At 33.8% G+C, this 20,788-nt stretch overlaps 3 protein-coding genes across 3 annotated transcripts; all 3 read left to right on the forward strand.

The window, feature by feature from the left end:
- Positions 1-179: 179 nt before the first annotated feature.
- On the forward strand, positions 180-3,341 carry LOC101488219 (uncharacterized). The gene is made up of 4 exons (XM_004486144.4): positions 180-1,146; positions 1,833-2,282; positions 2,380-2,689; positions 2,767-3,341. Exons 1-4 carry the CDS (start codon positions 739-741, stop codon positions 2,898-2,900), a joined length of 1,302 nt encoding a protein of 433 aa, XP_004486201.1. The 5' UTR covers positions 180-738; the 3' UTR covers positions 2,901-3,341.
- A 154-nt stretch (positions 3,342-3,495) lies between these two features.
- Positions 3,496-10,932, forward strand: LOC101488549 (RPM1-interacting protein 4-like). The gene is made up of 4 exons (XM_027330841.2): positions 3,496-3,816; positions 4,154-4,621; positions 5,229-5,438; positions 10,526-10,932. The coding sequence occupies exons 1-4, from the start codon at positions 3,811-3,813 to the stop codon at positions 10,559-10,561; spliced, it is 720 nt and encodes a 239-aa protein (XP_027186642.2). The 5' UTR covers positions 3,496-3,810; the 3' UTR covers positions 10,562-10,932.
- Positions 10,933-13,518: 2,586 nt separating this feature from the next.
- LOC101488895 (EH domain-containing protein 1-like) lies at positions 13,519-18,119 on the forward strand. Its single transcript, XM_004486146.4, has 14 exons — positions 13,519-13,790; positions 13,884-13,941; positions 14,540-14,595; positions 14,695-14,737; positions 14,828-14,895; positions 15,619-15,732; positions 15,883-15,985; positions 16,105-16,154; positions 16,343-16,471; positions 16,550-16,801; positions 16,899-16,978; positions 17,306-17,432; positions 17,593-17,736; positions 17,817-18,119. The coding sequence occupies exons 1-14, from the start codon at positions 13,572-13,574 to the stop codon at positions 18,000-18,002; spliced, it is 1,629 nt and encodes a 542-aa protein (XP_004486203.1). The 5' UTR covers positions 13,519-13,571; the 3' UTR covers positions 18,003-18,119.
- Positions 18,120-20,788: the final 2,669 nt, after the last annotated feature.

Genomic DNA, 20,788 nt, shown 5'->3' on the forward strand with positions numbered 1-20,788 from the left:
ATTATTGAGAGTTTGTGTAAAAGATTTGAATAGAAGTTGTTGAGGGCTAACCGATACACAATTGTCTTATATTAAAAGATTGCTACAAATACATTATTATTTTTTTATTTACACAATTCATTCCAGATTAAAATAGATTTGAAGAAAAAATATTCTAGTTATGAGTAAATGAACTCGTTGACATTTGACATATTGATTTAGGGTAGATAGCAGTTCTTAACCAAGGGAACATAACATGTAAGTACGTGGCAAACGGTGATTAACACTGGAGATCAATTAAAATTAGCGTGACAATCATATCATAATGATTATACTAATGTTAAATTGTTACAAGTAACATTAACATAAGACTATAGCTATCCGTGAAAAGAGTTGTCGTGCCGTCGCAACCATCAGTCAGACTATAAAATTTTGCAACAAGGATTTATAAACATAATAATCAGCAACTACATTTACATCTAGATCCCACAAGCTGATAGTTATAGACAAGATTTTAAATTTGATAGAACATGATATCAAGATTTTATATATAATATGCAATTATAGTATTCCCATAATTGAAACCGTATCAGCTGCATTTGGTCGCAATATCAATCACAACAAGGATCATGACGCGACAGTGATACAAAATTTCAATCATATATTCAAATTTCAAACAAAGGCATTAAGGAGAATCTTGTCGTGTTATTTTTATGTGTTAATTAGGTTTTCTAGAAAACACTTCAAATTTTGAAGGCTATGGAAGATGAAAGAGGGAGCAATCGTTTGGCAATGAACAAGGAGAATCCTGGATATTTATCACCTGATGGATCAGAATTGAGAAGATTTAGATCATATCTAAGATGGCTTTACGTGGACCAATCAAATTTATGGAAAGCTTGTATATCTTGGTCGTTGTTTTTCACCTTGGCTTTCGTTGTACCAATTCTATCACACTTTCTACTTGATTGTTCAACAACCTGTGATGAAGATCATCGTCGACCGTACCATGTTCCTGTTCAGATTTCTTTATCTGTCTTTGCAACTTTGTCTTTTATTAGCCTCTCTGAATGGGATCGTAGATATGGTTTTAGTAGGTTTCTTTTTCTTGATAAAGTTAGTGATGAAAGCCTCAAGATTCAACGTGGATATGCACGCCAAATGAAGGTTTGTGTTTTTTTTTTTCTTTTCTATTTGGTGTTTTTGTATGAATTATATGAACAATTCTGAAGAATCTAGCATTCCATTATATGTTGTGTACGCATAGAAACAAATTAGATGAACATTGAACAACGAGTTTTGACAACTCTGATGTTGTGTTTGTCTTTTGTTGTTTTATGTCTATTATTTCATGAAGGAATTGTTATTGGAAATATGGGAAACAATGCCACAATGCATTGTTTCTGCCCAAAGTGGAAATGAAAAGAATAATTGTAGTATGGAATATGTGGTTAATTTTATTATATTTTTTATAAACTAAATATCTCTGCATGTGACTTCGAAAACTAATCATTTGAGGTACGGAGATCTATTTAAGGAGTTGACATCTCTAAATATATATTTTTCCATACGCACTAGCCTGAGATAAAACCACTGACCAAATGGTTAACAGACCTAAATATCTACCATTTATGTCACACCATGTTGGAAGTATACGCTTAATTTGATTTATAAGAGAAAACAAACAAATGCTTAGTTAGTCTAGGAGAAGGGATTAGTCTTTATAACATGACCACAATTTGAATCTCCACCACAGAGGCGTTGCATCAATCAACAAGAGACAGAACTCTGTGAAATAGCAAATCATAACTTATTCTCTCATTGAACAAAATACATTTGTTTCTATTATGCAGAGAACCATGAAACTCATCTTACTTTGGGGACTTCCCTGTTTCATAGCTGAATGTGTCTACAAGATATGGTGGTACATCTCAGGATCATCCCAAATACCACATTATGGTGAAATATATGTGAGCAGCATAATTCTGTGCACATTGGAGCTATGTTCTTGGCTCTATAGAACCTCGATTTTCTTCTTGGTATGTGTCCTGTTTCGACTCATCGGCTACCTGCATATACAAAGACTAGATGAATTTGCTTCTGTTTTTCAAAGAGAAACCGAAGTAGGAACGATCTTGTTAGAGCACCTAAGAATAAGAAGGAATCTACGTGTCATTAGCCATCGCTTTCGAGCTTTCATTTTGTCTTCTCTCCTTTTGGTGACAGCTAGCCAACTCATTTTTCTGCTTATGGTTATAAAACCACATGCTGATGTTGATATCCTTAGAGGTGGAGAACTTGGGGTAATAAAGCTTCTTCTGTTGTTTTGCACAAAAATTTTACCATGCCCAAACACTAGCATTAGAATGTAACAGTTTGTGTACTTCTTTAATGTTGCAGTTAGTCTCCATCACATTGGTTAGTGGACTTTACATACTCTTACGAAGCGCGACAAAGATCACGCATAAAGCACAATCCATCACAGGCCTTGCTGCTAAGTGGCATATATGTGCAACCATAAATTCCTTTGACAACGTTGATGGTGAGACACCTACAGCACATGATACAGCTTCAGCACAAGCTATGGCTGCGAATATTACTTGGGGATCATCGGACGACGAGATAGGAGATGAAGAGGATGAGTTGGATAACACCAAATTGCTTCCAATTTTCACACATACTATCTCATTCCATAAGAGGCAGGCTTTAGGTAAATAAGAATATATTATTACATAGACTTTTTAAATCAAATTTTGTTTTGTCTTGAGTTACTAGTTTTTAATGCAGTTACATATATGGAGAACAATAGAGCAGGAATCACAGTGTACGGGTTCATGCTTGATAGAAGTTGGCTTCACTCCATTTTTGGTATTCAATTGGCTCTCTGTCTTTGGCTACTTAACAAGACAGTTGGTATTTAGAGACAGAAAGGAACTGCAATGATCCTCCTAGTCCTACCTTGTGCATTTAGCAGTACATCTTTTGAGTAATCATCGTTTCGTTCGAATCTCATAGTGTTGGTTACGACATACGAAATGTAAATGATGTGCGATTACTGCACATATCGTTGAGACTATTGTAAATGTGTCAGCACCTCCTACTACTCGGTACTCATTGGGGAATATTGTCATATCAGACGACACACAAGACAGGCACATTGAAGTGCATAGCCGGCCGGCAACAAGCGTTTGCTGCTATATATATACACGTGAAATTCGCCTACAAATTAGAAGTTTATGATCTTGTTAGTCTAGTGCTTTTCAAATATCATAATACTAAACTCCTTGCATTTGTATGCATGTTTGTTAAACTGCTATTGTATAAAAATAAATGTTTTTCATGTAAAATTTAAATTTCCTTCAGCATAAGTATCTAAATTATATTATAGAACACTAATAAGATCCACGTGGAGCCATAAGAAAGAATCTAAAATTTATGGAAATTAAGATTCTGACAAGGAGAATTTGTTGCTCAGAACAGAACAAACCTCTCAAGTCAAGACAGTTACATATTTTTTCCCTGCCTCTCTAAAATGCTAACTATAAGAAAGTGACTCAGGTTTTGGAAATCAGCAAACTTTGTAACTATCGATTAATTTTGTTGGCCATGTCCTATCTGAATTTTTTTGTCATAGTTTCCCATTTTCCACATCACTTAGCTATCAATAATCATTCCTCTGAAGCTTAGTACTAATATCTGTGAATTATAATAAAGAGTTTTGTTCTAGCAGAAACTCTCAAACTATATAATAAAAGAATATCTTAATTCTTAAGCCACCATCTAATATCAGGAGCACAGAGAGAGTCCAAAGATCCTTGCGTCTTGGAAATCATGGCGGTAAGTTTTCACGCGCATATATTTTTTTGTCTTGATCTTCAAGTTCTCGGGAGAAAGAGCTCTAGTAATCAAAAGTTTGTTCTGTAAAATCTTACCAATGATTGCTTCAGTCTGGGTTAAACTCAGTACTCCCGATTCATTCGTGAAGTTCATTAACCAAATGAATCATATCACTTGATTCAAACACACACATCTTATAACAGTTAATCAAACATGAAATTTGGTTTTAATTATATAAATGTTAAAATAAGTTGATATATCAAGTTTATATCACATATATTGAGTTATATAAATGTTTATATCATGAAATAAGTTTATATGAAATCATGTTTGGCAGCATTCTCACGTACCAAAGTTTGGCAATTGGGAAGCTGACAACATTCCATACAGTGCATGTTTTGAGAATGCACGCAGAGAAAAAGCTGGGATCATGATGAATCCAACTGATCCAATGAAAAATCCAAAGGCTTTCAACAAAGTTACCAAAAATGTTAATACTGATGAAGTGAAATATTCTGATACTTACTCTGACAAACCAAGTTCAATGGAGAAAGGAAGCCATGAAGTAGTGAAAAACAATTCTAGACGCCATTTGCATCGCAGGAGGAGGGGAAGTAAAGGTAGTTTCACGTCGGAGTTTGGCAGCGAAAAAGGCGATATGGATCATTTTGTTGTCAAGAAAGTTCCACAGTCAGATCACAAAAGGAGTGTGTCCAAAGGAGTTAGTAGTAACATTGGTAGCTTCTCTTCAACAAGTCATAGTAGACACAACAAGAGTGGAAGTCATTCCTTTAATGAACATAGGGTAATATTCTTTTTGTATAAACTAATATCTATGCACGCGACTGAGAAGACTAATCCTTCAAATTGGGTAGGTCGCAAAACTCTTTCTTACCTCGATGGTATTGTTAGATTTTAGACTAAAACTGGAAATCACTTATTAAGTTAATCACACTCGTATAATTTTATCTGAGGACCTTTTATGATCTTTTTAGTCATAACTCTCTGATTCCTAACGAAAGAAAGGGGTCATGGTAAAAGAAAATTAAGTCAGGAGATAAATAAAACCTAATCGATCATTATTTCATAATGTAAGAATATTGATAAAAGTCGCGAAAGAGGAAAAACATTTAAAATGAAAATAAATTATATATCGATAAAATTAAAAAAGATACAAAAGATATAAAATTACTCCATGATATGCTCTCTATATAGAACTAACAAAGATTTAACAAACTAATCACTTAGAAACCAACTAACTAACTTTTATATTTAACTCTAACTAACATTTATATCTAATACATGATTCAAATTTGGATTCTCTCGAAGCATCTTTATCTGAAACTCATTATTCATTCAAGTACAACATTTAACATATATGATATTGTTTATAACATATATTTTTAATTTAGGAGCATAGAGAAACAGCAATACCTGAATTTGGTAAGTGGGATGTCAAAGACCCTAATTCAGGAGAGGGTTATACGGTTATATTCAGCAAAATTAAAGAAGAAAGGAAAATTATGTCTAGCAACATCTCAGGCATAAGGACACCACCACCGCTTAACAACTGTTCAAATACTAAGAATCAATATGGTGGATCTTCCTTCAGTTTATCTAAGGTGAATGATACTTACTAATTGTTGGAAACAAAGATTGATCTTAGTTTGTGACTGGAAAACGAAGATTGATCTTCGTATCCAGTTTTTGTGTATTGTTGTAAACCAAGATCAATCCTGGTTTGTGACTGGAAAACGAAGAACGATCTTCGTATCCAGTTTGGTGTAATTCAAGTTAGTTGATTGTATGTAACCAACTAACTAACTAACCACTTAGTTAGTTAGTTAGTTAAGAAGAAGTTAGTCAGAAACAATGTAATAGAGGCTATATATAAATAGCATACTCACATCAATAAACAATAAGTTTTTCGATTCAATTCATTCTTCCCTCTTGCTTAGTTTTCAGTTTTTCATTCAAACAAATTGAAAACACCAACAAGTGGTATCAAGAGCAAGGTTTCGATCCCAAAGAGTGAAAACACGAGTGAAGTGTGAGGATCAAACACGAGTGTAGTGAGGATGGGTTCAAGTGCAAACAATGGAAATTTTCCAGCCCACATGCCACATTTTGATGGAGAAGATTGGGATAGATGGAGAGTTCAGATTCGAGCATTGTTTGGATTCCAAGAAGTGTTGGAAATCATAGAGAAAGGATTTGAAAATCTGGGAGCCAATCCAACAGAGGAATAGAGATCAAGATTCAAAGAAAACAAGAAGAAAGATTGCAAGGCCATCTTTATTCTTCACCAATGCCTTGACACGACCAACTTTGACAAAATTTCTGATGCAAAAAGTGCAAAAGAAGCATGGGACATTTTGGAGAAGTGTTATTCTGGAGGAACCAAGGTCAAGAAAGTGAAATTGCAGACCTTACAAAACCAATTCGAAGTGTTGCAGATGGAGGAACAAGAGAAGGTTTCAGATTTGATTTCAAGATTGAGGAGCATCACAAATCAGATGGCTAACTGTGGAGAGAAGTTGTTTGAACATAAATTGTGTGAAAAAATCTTGAGATCATTGCATCCCAGGTTCGACTATGTTGTGTGCGCAATTGAAGAATCTAAAGACATTTTCGCATTAAGTCTTAAAGAGTTGCAGGGAACTCTAGAAGCAAGAGAGTTGAGAATGGATGAAAGGAGTGGGGGAAATTCTGAAAATCAGGCATTGGTAGCATATGCCAACAAGAGGGGAGACCAGAAAAGGAAATGGAGGAAGAACAAATTCAAGAAACAATAAGTCTGAATCTTCATCAAAAGGAGGAAATTCGAGTGGTAAATCAAAAGGAAATTCAAGAAACTTTGACAAGAAGAAGGTGCAATGTTACAACTGTGAGAAGTTTGGACATTTTGCAGATGAATGTTGGGCTAACAAAGAAGGGAAACAGAAGAAGAAAGGAGAAGATGAAGCATGTGCTACTCAAGATTGTTCTTCATCAGACTCAGATACAGTCTTGCTGTTGGCTACCACAAACGAAGAACGATCTTCGTTTTCAGCCACAGACGAAGAACGATCTTCAGCCTCAGATGAAGAACGATCTTTGTTTTCAGCCACAGACAAAGAACGATCTTCGTTTTCAGAAACCGTATTGTTAATGGCCACCACAAACGAAGAACATTCTCCATCTCAGGTATGGTTCCTTGATACTGGTTGTTCCAATCACATGACAATCATAAAGAATGACTGGTAGATATTGATAAATCAAGAAGGAGTAAAATAAGGTTTGCTGATGATAGAACCTTGGAAGCTAAGGGAGCTGGCAACATGGTGATTAAAAGAAGAAATGGGAAGACAGTAATGATAGAGAATGTACTGTATGTCCCATGAATGAAGAGCAATTTGTTGAGCATTGGGCAACTAATTCAAAAGGGTTTTCAAGTGATCATGAAGAATGATGCCTTAGAAATGTATGATGGGCAGAAGAAGATGATACTCAAGGCTCCTCTTTCAAAGAACATAACCTTTATCATCAACATACAAGCTGTTGATATTCAATGTTTGAACGCAGCAAGTCTAATTGATGAAAGTTGGTTGTGGCATTCAAGATTTGGCCATCTTAACTTCAAAAGCTTGCAGCAACTAGGAGTTAAGAAGATGGTGAAAGGAATTCCTATGGTTGATGTTCCTGACAAGGTGTGTGAAGTATGTATGGCAGGCAAACAACCAAGAAATTCCTTCCAATCATAAGTACGAGCAAGAGCGGAGAACGTTCTTGGAGTGATTCATAGTAACATATGTGGACCATTTGAAGTGCCATCATTAAGAGGTAATAAGTACTTCATAACTTTTGTTGATGAATTTAGTAGAATGTTGTGGATCTATTTGATTAAAACCAAAGATGAAGCATTGGAAACATTCAAAAATTTCAAAATGAAAATGGAGAAACAAAGTGGAAAATCCATCAAGGTGTTAAGAACAGATGGAGGAGGAGAATATAATTCACATGAATTCAAAGATTTTTGTATCAATAGTGGAATTGAACATGAGGTAACAGCTCCTTACACGCCTCAACACAATGGTCTAGCTGAAAGGAGAAATAGAACCATTCTAGACATGACTAAAAGCATGATAAAAGAGAAGGGACTGCCACTTAAGTTCTGGGGAGAAGCTGCATCAACTGATGTCTATATTCTGAATAAATGTCCAACAAAGAAAAAGGAGAAAGTACCAGAAGAGATCTGGAGTGGAAGAAAACCAACAGTGGGGCATTTAAGAATATTTGGTGCTCTATGTTTCAAACATGTACCCGACCAGAAGAGAAGGAAGTTGCAAGACAAAAGTGAAGCAATGATCTTGATAGGATATCATCCAACAGGTGCCTACAAACTGTATGATCCCATCAGAGGCAAGGTGGTGATCAGTAGGGATGTCAAGATTGTTGAACATGAGAGCTGGAACTTGAAACGAAAGTAAATTGACAGCAGCCAACACTTGGACTGGGAGCAAGCAACTAGCAGCACAAAACAACTTGCAAATATAGAATGAGCAACATATCAGTGGAAATAGAGATGAAGAGGGAACTGAACCAAACAGATCTCAAAGAACAAGAAAGCCACCAACTCATTTACAAGAGTTTGATGTGTACAACGACAGTGAAGTGGACAACAATGGAGATTTAGTGCATTTTGCCCTATTTGCTGATGCAAAACCTTTTAATATTGAAGAGGCATTAAAGAAAGGACCCTGGAAGAAAGCAATGGTGGAAGAGATCAATGCAATTGAGAAGAATCAAACATGGTACTTGACAGATTTGCCTCCAAAACAAAAGCAAATTGGAGTAAAATGGGTCTACAAATTGAAGTTGAATCCAAATGGAACAATTGCTAAGTATAAAGCTAGATTAGTTGCCAAAGGATTCCTGCAAAGAGCAGGCATAGACTACTCTGAAGTGTTTGCTCAAGTGGCCAGAATTGAGACAATTAGGCTTTTGATAGCACTAGCATGTGCTAGGGGTTGGCTTATGTGGCAGCTTGATGTAAAATCTGCATTTCTGAATGGATGGCTGTAAGAAGAGGTGTATGTCTCTCAACCACCAGGTTTTGTGATTAAGGGAAAGGAGGATAAAGTACTCAGATTGAAGAAAGCTCTATATGGTTTGAAGCAAACACCAAGAACTTGGAACAAAAGAATTGATGCATTTCTAATTGGAATATGGAGTTTATGTGAAACATTCTATACTGAATGGAGAGCCTGCAATGATCTTGTTGTGCCTATATGTTGATGACTTATTGGTAACTGGAAGTAGCAACAAAGCGATTATAGATTCAAAGAAATCATGAAGGATGAATTTGAAATGACAGACTTGGGCAAATTGAGCTACTTTCTAGGAATGGAGTTTGCTGAAACTGAAGAAGGTTTGCTGATGCATCAGAAGAAGTATGCTAGAGAAATTCTGAGAAGGTTCAATATGGCTGATTGCAACCCTACAACTATTCCAATGGAGATCAATGCAAAGCTGGAAATTGAAATTGAAGAGGAGCTGGTTGATTCGACCTTATTCAAACAAATTGTTGGTTCACTAAGATACTTTGCAATACAAGGCCTGACATATGCTATAGTTTGGGAGTGGTAAGCAGATTCATGGAGAGACCAAATCAAACTCATTGGCTGGCAGTGAAAAGAATCATGCGATATGTCCAAGGCACAATTGAGCATGGTATTATGTTTGCAACATATTTGAACAATAAAAATAAAGACTTAGTGGGATACTCAGATTCAGATTGGTGTGGAGACAAGAATTATAGAAGGAGCACTTCAGGGTATGTGTTCAAATTCATGAAATCACCAATAGCATGGAGCTCAAAGAAGCAACATGTGATAGCACTATCATCATGCAAAACGGAGTACATTGCTGGCAGCTATGTAGCTTGCCAAGCATTGTGGTTGGAATAATTTATAACTGAGTTGACGATTGAAATTTGCAGGCCAATTCCATTGTTGATTGACAACATTTCAGCAATAAATCTGGCAAAGAACCTTGTTTCTCATGGAAGAAGCAAACACATTGAGACAAGGTTTCACTTCCTAAGAGATCAAGTTGGAAGAAGCAAATGGAAGCTCATTTATTGTCAAACTGAAGTTCAACTTGCTGATATAATGACCAAGGCCTTGAGAACAACTAAATTTGAAGAGCTGAGAAGATTGATAAGTGTAAAATCACTTAGAAACTTGAATTAAGGGAAAGTGTTGGAAACCAAGATGATCTTGGTTTGTGACTGGAAAACGAAGATTGATCTTCGTATCCAGTTTTTGTGTATTGTTGTAAACCAAGATCAATCCTGGTTTGTGACTAGAAAACGAAGAACGATCTTCGTATCCAGTTTGGCGTAATTCAAGTTAGTTGATTGTACGTAACCAACTAACAAACTAACCACTTAGTTAGTTAGTTAGTTAGTTAAGAAGAAGTTAGTCAGAAACAATGTAATAGAGGTTATGTATAAATAGCATACTCACATCAATAAACAATAAGATTTTTCAATTCAATTCATTCTTCCCTCTTGCTTAGTTTTCAGTTTTTCATTCAAACAAATTGAAAACGCCAACACTAATACTATTACTTAATATATATTTTGTCCGTAAATTTCATCCATGAATTTTTCAATTCTTTCTTTGAAGCTATAATAGTAGTTATTTTTGTTTATGATTTGGTGCAGTATTGTTGCTGTTTGTCTACGAGGGAAAGCAAATGAACACGGATTTTCTGTTTACTCCGGCTCACAAGGGACTTGAAATTAGAATCTTATGAATAAATTTTTAATCTTATAGGAGCGTGAATTAAATCTCATTAATTTGTGCCTTTGATTTTCTTTATTCCTTGGGGGACGTTTATTAAATCTATAAAGATGTATAATATCTAAACTTTATGTTAGAAAAATAATTAAGATTCTTTTGGTAAAACTATTTACCCAATTGGATTCCGGCTGGAATACTGCATCTATAGCAAAATTGTATGGTTATTAGATAAGAGATGATGTTCAATATAAAAAATGAAAATGAGAGATAAAAAAGATAAAGTGAAAAATAGAGAGTCGTAGAGATGCGGTACAAAAACATCCAATAAATTATACAAACTCTTGAAAATAAGAAAAATATCAAAGGACTCTAGGATTGTTAATTATCTATTCAAAGTAATTTAAGTTTATAAGTAATATCAAAGGCACGAGGTTTATAAGTTTTGGTGGACGTTGTCACCTTTTTGAACGGGGCACAACAATGTACAGATGTTGAATACGCGCAAAGACACTCTTACATTGTGATGTGTGTGGTAAAGAGACCATGTTGCAACATAAATTGTGAGACGTGTGTGGTCATTAGATGTTAGACATGTTTGTGAGTATGGCTTTTGTAGGGCCATACCAGAATATGTATCATTGAAAGAATTAGAGTTTCATTCTTGAAAAAACTTACCACAACCTTATACATATCAATATATTGTTCAATTATTATTTTTAGCTAGTCACTTGATGGCATGCTTTATTATGTTCAAGTGGGCCTCTTAACATTAAATTTACATTATTTAGTTAGAGGACCTACCATGAATTTCCACCATTTATACCTTCTATCTTTTAAACTATATGAAATATATTTGTGTCTTTTTTTAATCATTTAGAACGAATTTAAAATACAAGTAATTTATTTTTCTCTATTTTCGATAATTTAAATTTAGAAGTCTTGAAATATAAATTTTTAATTTTTTTCTAAAAAAATTTCGAAACTTTGAATAAATGTGAAACTTTTGGAAAACAATTTTTCTTAAAGTTTAAAAGAATTTAGAAACTTACGATAAATGTGAAACTTGTAAATGTTATTTTGTCAAAAATTTAAACGAACTTTGAAACTTTGGATGAATGTCTAACTTTCGAATTGCAATTTTTTCAAAATTTTAAATTGTAGAAATGTTAATACTTTAAAAAAAAATGACTATCAAGTAATAGGGGTAAAATGATATTCTCATGTGGTTTTGAGGGGTGAGAGGTAAAGGTGAATGGTTGAGTGATATATTTCTCATTTAATTAGTGTTCTTGGATTGTCCCAAGTCCAATCTGACTCTTTACACCGACTCAACCCATTGTCATAATTCAAAGCAGCCAACTAGGATTTATGACTGTGATGACCAGACCTAATTGCAACAGCTCCAAGGTGACAATCCGGCCAAATACGCCAATACTTATTTTCATTAAATGCTATTGTCCCCCTCTGGGACTCGCTCCTATATAAATAATGTCTCTGACAACAGTCAAGGTACACTATTCATATCCCTAATATCACTCATTCTCCTCAAACAATCACTTACTTGAGTGTTTGCATGTACAATCCCACCAACGGATTTGAAGTTACACTCGTCCTTAACTCGTCGACTATCCTCATTCCAATCAAGATCACTTATATTGGTCATTTTTGTCCAAATGGTTAAATCAACTTATCATAATTTCATACATGACTTTGACGTGAAGTTGACTTTATACGTAAACATTGTAACCATATATTATATTGTGAATTCTATAGTAAGTAGTAGAAGCATTACGATATAACATTAATCTATGATAGTAACTTCGTAGTGCCAATACATATTAATAATATGAGAGGTTTGTTTGTGTCCTCTTTCAAGTTGTTCTTCATCTTTATCCTAGTTTGTTTAATCAATATTTTTATTAAAACAAGGACAATATTGATCTTTAGAGCACTTGTCAAGGCAACGAAACGAGTCTACATAGTGTCTTCCAATTAAATGCTAGAATCATCCTCTCATATTTATCTACCAACACAATATCTAATATATGAGTGGTTTGATATAGTAGTTCACTATGTGAAAATATAATTTAAGCTACACCTCCTTAAAATATAATTGTGGGATGAGATAACAAAAAAATATGATAATCTTGATTTTGAGTTGCATAAATTTGAAGCAAATTTGGGGAAGATGGACTAACACTAAAATTCAGAAAAGAATAATATTTTTATAAACAAGAAGGCTTTTGTGATGCATTCCATTTTTTAAGTTATTTTTCTGGAATTTTTTATTTTAGATGCAATTCATTTTTTAAATTAATAGATGGACCAATTACTAATATTTTTTTTAAATACTCAATAATTAATTTACTATATACTAATTTTTAATTTTTTTAATTAATTCACTCAAACTTATTTTCTTAATTGTTTTTATACCGACTTTTAACTAAAACAATAATAATTTTTTAATGTGGGTGTAAAATTATCTAAAGAAGGAAAGACAATAAATGTAACAATAGTTGATGTAATAAATTAATAATCCCATAAAAAATACTATATTAAATACTGTAATTTAATTTGTTCTAATCATTTTTGGATGATGCGTGACAGATACTAATCATTGATCGGTGCGATGAGAACGTTTTCCTGTGCAACGGCCTGGATGGGCCCAACGTAGTGGCGCCCAAATGCAAAAATTCGAAAACCGGATGGAAATAATTCAGTGCGGGCACGTCCACACAAACCTCCAACGCATAAAATATCAAACGGACTCACATCACATAAAGCAACCAGCCAATCGGTCATCAGCAAACTAGGGTCCCACACCAAAACGAAATCAAATCGTGCCGTTCATTAAATCATGATCCACGCGTCAAAATCAAGAAGAAGAGCCACTCCCCTAGAAAAGAAAGAAACCTCTCTGCCATTTGAATTCAAACTCAGTTTTACGTTACGTTTAAGATTACGAAGATGAAGACGGAAATTCGTTCGAAAGAGGAAACTGCGACCTATCAAGAATGGTTCAATTTAGCAGATTCAGATGGAGATGGACGCATCAGTGGAAACGATGCTACGAAATTTTTTGCTCTCTCTAACTTGTCTCGTCCTCAACTCAAGCAACTTTGGGCTCTCTCTGATACCAAACGTCAAGGTTTTCTAGGTTTCCCTGAGTTCGTTACTGCCATGCAGGTTCTACATTTTTAACCTATGTTTATCAATTTATCAATTCTGATTCTGCTTTTAGAAACTGGATTTTGATTCAATTTAATTTGCTATGAACAGTTGGTTTCGCTCGCACAAGCAGGATATGAACTTAATTCCGATATCCTTCAAACTCAGAGTAAGTCTGATTTCATGCTTCGTAAAGAGTGACTCTCTAACTATGAACTACGAATATTGTCACAGACATCGAGACTAACACGTCATAATTTGAGAAAATGAGTAATTGAATGTAATCAACGCACATGTGTGGGACACTGAAACACGCCTTTAATCGGAAGTGTTTTCTATAGCACAGACACTTCTGATGGAATATGTGTTGGAGTTCAACACAACACCGCCGCTTTTATTACATTTTATTAATTCATTTTCTGGTATCATGTGGTGTCCTTGTCAGTATTTGTGGTTTATAGGAAGTGTTACATAGCTCTCTAATTTCAATTTCTAATTGAGTATTGAGTTTAGGATATCGATGCTTATGAATATGATGATACTTATTTGTTTATTGTGTCTATTTTCAAATTTAAAATGTCAACAGAAAATCAAATAATTATTTACAAATGCTATTGTTTTCTTAATTTGACTAAAAAGGAAAAAACACATGTTAAAGTAAAACCAACATATTTTGGTACTGCGGTTGGAATTGAACTGCTATATAAATCAATGAACTGTGCGCTAATTTTGAATGAAACTTAATGGCTTGTTTTTGTGAATTGTAGTGGATAAGGAAAATGTTCAACCACCAGTGATGGAAGGATTAGATACTTTAGTGGCAGTAAGCAATGCTTTTCTATCATACCTTGTGCTTAATTAATAACTGAGATTTTGATCAGATTCTCTCCCTTATTGTCTTAATTTGTATTTTTTTTCCCAGAAAACCAAAAGTTTAACAATTTCTGTCCCACCCGAAGTGAATGGTTAGATTTTATAACTTAATCTTTTAATAATTATTCATAATATTGTATTTAGTTAATATTTGATTTGATTATTTTATTGATAATATGTAGTGACTGTCCAGCCTCAACCATTTACAACTAACTCATGGTTCACTTCGAAATCAAAATCTTCAAAGAAAGTGAGTCTAGTTATACGTTCTCAGATTAGAAATTTTACTTGATTGTAATGAAATGAATAATTTGGAGTTACTTGCTTTGTGTGGCCATATGGGGATAAGGTGTTTGATTTCCATGGTGTTCTATAAATTGTTATCGCTGGCTATACATTATTTTTTAGATGAATTCCTTGTTACTTTTTAACAGGTTGCATGATTCTTCTGTGATTGAGAGATCCTTGAAACATCAACAAATTATGCTTGCTAATCGCTATAATAATTATCCTAAGGAGTTGAAGAAAAGCGTATAGTTCACAGTTCACATTCAATTACATTAACTCACTTTCCTCTATGATGTTTTTCTGGATGAAAAGGATAATATTAATGCCAACTTTGGCAATAATACAGTGGTTAGCTTAAAAATAAGGGAAAGTAAACCACAGAAACCTTATTTTTTCCATGGCCAATATTGTTTTAATCGTTTTTTTGTTGTAAAGGTGATCGGTGATTGTTGTCAATTTTGTACACACGTCTATTAGAAATGTCGTATTTTATGTTATGTGGCACCTTTCCTCTCCCTTTTCAATTTCAGTTCATTACATTGATGAGTTGAATCACGGGTACTAGCAAATATTAGAATGTTGTGATTGGTTTTAATCAAATATCATATGAACTTCTACTGCATATATTCTTAATAGCAATTTGCTGTCCGACATATTCTAAGCATAATTGTTTGCTTTTTCTTAGTTACCTCCTTATGCAGTTACATCAATTGTTGATGGCTTGAAAAGGTTGTATATTGAGAGATTAAAGCCCTTGGAAGTCACTTATAGATACAACGATTTTGTATCTCCGTTGTTGGTAAGTGGCATTTGGACCCAATTTCTTAGTAAAATATACCAAAGTTTGCTAATTGCATGTGTGAGCATAATACATGCTCTATTTAACACGTCTTATCCATGTAAATACGATGATGTTAACTTCAGGAATGTCTTGATTTCTCCTTTTCAGACAAACAGTGATTTTGATGCTAAACCCATGGTCATGCTTCTTGGTCAATACTCTACGGGAAAAACAACTTTTATAAAACATTTGCTAAAATGTGATTATCCAGGTTGGTTGAATTGTGGATAACTATATTATTGCAATTTGTGCATTTATAACTCCGATCACTGATGGATATAACCACTATATTGATCCTATATCTTCTCCTTTAACTCGTCCACTCCACAGGAGCACACGTGGGACCAGAGCCTACAACAGATAGATTTGTTGTTGTCATGGTACGAAAAGCTCTTTGTCCTTTGATTGCCTGTGGAAATCAATAGATTCCAAACAAAAAATATTTGTGTTGGTGCGATAAAGTTCATGTTTTATCGTTACCACACTTTTCTTCCGTAGCTTCTGTTGCTTTGTGCTCTAATTGTGTTCTTGGAAATTGTTTTAATACTCGCTATCTTCTTATTTATAGTCTGGCCCTGATGAGAGGAGTATTCCTGGAAACACTATAGCTGTTGATGCCGACATGCCTTTTAGTGGCCTGACAACTTTTGGAGGTTCATTTTTATCAAAGTTCCAATGTTCTCAAATGCCACATCCAGTGAGTTTTATTTATATATTCCCAGCCAAACAACTTTGTCATTATTTGCACTTGAAATTGAAGCAATTTTCCTTTTAGCTGCTGGATGAAGTAACAATTGTGGACACTCCTGGTGTCCTATCTGGAGAGAAACAAAGGACACAAAGAAGCTATGATTTCACTGGTGTTGTTTCTTGGTTTGCTGCCAAGTGCGATCTCATTCTTCTTCTATTTGATCCGCATAAACTAGACATCAGTGATGAGTTCAAACGTGTAATTTCATCTTTACGTGGCAATGAGGACAAGATACGTGTGGTTTTGAACAAGGCAGACCAAGTTGATACTCAACAAGTATGATACATGAAACAAGATTGAACCAGTTTTATTATTTTATTTTATTTGGCTGCGAATTTTTTGTTTATTTACATGCCTAATTGTATCAATTTAGCTTATGAGAGTTTATGGAGCATTGATGTGGTCGCTAGGGAAAGTTTTGAATACTCCTGAAGTTGCACGTGTATACATTGGGTAGGTTTGTTATCTTTCAAATATGTCTGATGATCCAAAGAATAGTTAAGAGTACTTACAACTTACAAGAGTACTTAACCGTTATTTTACCATCTTGTGATTTAAAAATCCAAAGAATATTGGCATTATAGTAGTTGGATTTTGCTTATTTGGAGTTTTAGTATTTGATCTAATTTTTTATTGTTAACATTTTGTTCCAGAAATTTGTTTCCAGTTATGTAGTATATTTTGATGAGATCATTGATTGACTTCACATTATTAGATTGTTTCTCCAATTAATTTTGATACTTTTTTGCTCTTACTATTTGTTTTTCTTGACTTTGGCAGGTCATTTAATGATAAGCCTACAGATGAAGGATTTGTTGGTCCACTAGGAAAAAATCTCTTTGAGAAGGAACAAAACGATTTGTTGACAGATTTGCTGGATATTCCAAAGAAGGCTTGTGACCGTCGGGTAGAGTGTTTAATTTTAAATTATTTAAGGTTACTCGTTGGTGCAAATTGACTGAACCGTATGTGGATGACATATCACTGCATAATGCATACCTATACCTCATGTTTGATGCTCTATATATTTCATGTTTCAAATATTTATTGTCATTGAACTGGTGCAGATCAATGAATTTGTGAAACGAGCTAGATCTGCTAAAATTCATGCATATATAATTAGCCATCTTAAGAAGGAGATGCCAGCAATAATGGGCAAAGCCAAGACTCAACAAAAACTTATTGATAATCTCGATAGTGAATTTGCAAAGGTTTCTCCTCCACATTCACTTTTTGTTTATGCTGGTTGCTTAATTTCTCAATTACTTTTCATTTATGCTTTACAAAACAGGTTAAAAGGGAGTTTCATCTACCAGCTGGTGATTTTCCCAGTGTTGAGCACTTCAAAGAAGTTTTGAGTGGTTATAGCATCGACAAATTTGAGAAACTAAAGCCAAAAATGATTCAAGCCATAGATGACATGCTTGGATATGAAATCCCAGAACTTTTAAAGAAATTCAGAAATCCTTATGATTGAAATGAAAAATGTTTGAGAATGTTATCACTCATCATATATTATCATATATGTTTAGTAAATGTGAGACTTTGAGGTTTGAATTGGTGATTAAAGAATTGTAGGCTGTTTCCTTTTCAATTAATATCCATATTCGTTATATTCGTTTTAGTTCGACCTTTGTGAAACGACCTTTTAGGCTGTTTCCTTTGGGCTTATTGAGTGAAAGAGAATCTATATGCACTAGCTCATCAAACATTTTCAGTGCTCTTTTGGGTGAGGAAGTATGTAGCTCTGTCTAATCTACCCTCGTTTTTAGGGTTTTTATTTACTTTTTTGTCTTTTTGTATTTAAAATTTATTAAAAAAAAAAAGATGCGACATTTCTCTTTATCGACCTCTTCTCTTCATTTGTGCTATATTTTATCTAAATTAGTGTCACCCTTCAGATATTTTCTTCTCTTCATTTTTGCTCTGTTTTCCTCTTAAAGACCATTTGTGCTCTATGTTTCCCCTTCTCTTACTTCTTCAATATTTTGCTCCATTCTTCATACCTTTATCTATTTTTTAGTTTCTGTTTCAACCAATTCCCTTCTCTTATGTTATGGCATCATCTTAGTGTCAACCAACACAATCAACCCAAGCTCTTGTGGTCTGGTTAAACCCATTGAGAATAATCTTGACAGAACTTAAGAATGGAACAACCTTAAAGACATAAAAAATGTGAGGAATGTACCTGCATTTTTTTGTCTAAATACATCTTCTAGAGGCACTACTAGAGCAAAGAGACACCAAATGAGAGTGAAGGGGTTGTTGTTGGTGCTTGCAAGAAAATTCCCCAAAAAATAAAGTCGTACTAAGAAAAAGGTTGAAAGTCGATATTTGTTTGAGGTGAATGAGGATGATGAGCAGAATGAGGTGCAAGAAATCTATAATATTCAAGCTAGAAAAAAACTACAATTTGTTGATGCCCCGACTGTTAAGAGATGAAAACATGTCAAATGACCCTTAGAGTTGCTTTAATATAATAGGCCACCAGCAGCAATATCAAATTTGAAGTAAACAAGCATTTGCAATAAAGAAACATGAGCTAGGACAATTCAATTTATAGTTCGATGGTTTTATAAATGTGTAATTCCCTTCAATGTGTTGCGAGACAAATCCTTCAAGTTTACGATTTAGGCTATTGGCAACTATGGCCTGCATCTAAAGATTTCAAACTATCAAGAGTTATGAATCCGAATTGGAGCTTATTAAAGCAACCACATTTTGTAGAGCGTACATGGTTGTTATATCATGTTTGATGCATGGACAAATCGCAAGATTATGACATTTATCCATTTCATGGTTAGTTTTCCATGTGGGAGAAGCAAATGTTGTGCAAATAATAACGTTGATGCTTCTGGGTATGTAACAACCAAACAAAAACTATTTGAGTTCTTAAATGCTTTTGTGGCAGATGTGGGAGAAGCAAATGTTGTGCAAATAATAACAAACAAAAGTAGCAATTACGTTTCAGCGAGTAAGAGTCATTTTCTTTGCTAGTTTAACTTAATTGTACCAATTTGAGTGATATTTGGTTAGATAGGTTTTCTTTTGAGATGAATATAAAAAAAAAATATAAAAAAAAAAAAGAGGACAACATGTGCAACATTTGCTACTCGTAAAGGTTGACATTACTTTGCTACTCATTCCCTTAAATTGCAAAGGTTGTACAAAATGAAAAACAACATGTTCACCTCAGATGATTAGACAAGTTAAGTATATCCAAGGTGTCTAAAGAAAAAAAGTCAAGATACATTTTACTCATCTCATCTGTGTGGAGTGATGTGGTCTTTCGTAAGACAATGGGATATGTTGTGCTAATATGGGTTACATCTATGAGGCTTTCGACAAGGTCAAACAAACTATGATGAAGTCTTTCAATAAAAACAAAGACATGTACAATATATTTTTGCTATCATTGATAAAGGATATAATTGTCAAGCTTATCGACCACTGCATGTAGTTTGCCAATACCTTTATCTACCATCCTACTATGATGATGCAAAAGTGTTAAATGTGAATAACGAAATTAATGGTAGGTCAAAGTGAACTATTTTGGTAAAGTTAACTAGATTTACATGAGTGTATTCTTAATTGGAAATGGCAAAAAAACAAAGGACATCGTGTTTCTAACTGTGTTCCTAATTTACAAAAGATCACTGTTAAAGGATTGAGTTTTACCTATAGTTCTTTTAAGTTGTAAGGTAACTAAAGTACTTTTAAATAAAAAAATATGAGTTGAGTTTAATTTGTTTTTAATTGACCTAATGTTTGAATTTGAAAGATTTGTTTTGTTTTTCTTCTTTTTCAATTATAACCAAAATCACGTAGAAGGTTTGCGTGACTTGATTTTATTGTTGTAATTATAGTAAACACAGGTTGACGAGTAGTGGCTGAAGATCCAGATACAACATAGTATTTGAGGATGATAATTGGTAATGTGTATAATTGAAAACCAACAAATAAATCAATTTTATTTAAGTGTTTAGACATGTTATATTTTTTATTTTTTTCTTCTATGTTTTACAGTTTGTACGTGTAATATATTAGTATATGACTATTAAATATATCAGTCCTATAAATTTTACTGTAAAAGAAATCAAATTAATATATTATAATCAAACTTTAATATGATATGAATTATACACAGTGAAAAGACATTTGACGTGGTATATATTAGATAAGGTTAAAAGCCATGCGCTCTACCATACCCTGCACTAATTAGTATAATATATATATATATATATATATATATATATATATATA

Source organism: Cicer arietinum, chromosome 1 (genome assembly GCF_000331145.2).
Source record: "Cicer arietinum cultivar CDC Frontier isolate Library 1 chromosome 1, Cicar.CDCFrontier_v2.0, whole genome shotgun sequence".
In the NCBI taxonomy this organism is placed as follows: Eukaryota; Viridiplantae; Streptophyta; class Magnoliopsida; order Fabales; family Fabaceae; genus Cicer; species Cicer arietinum.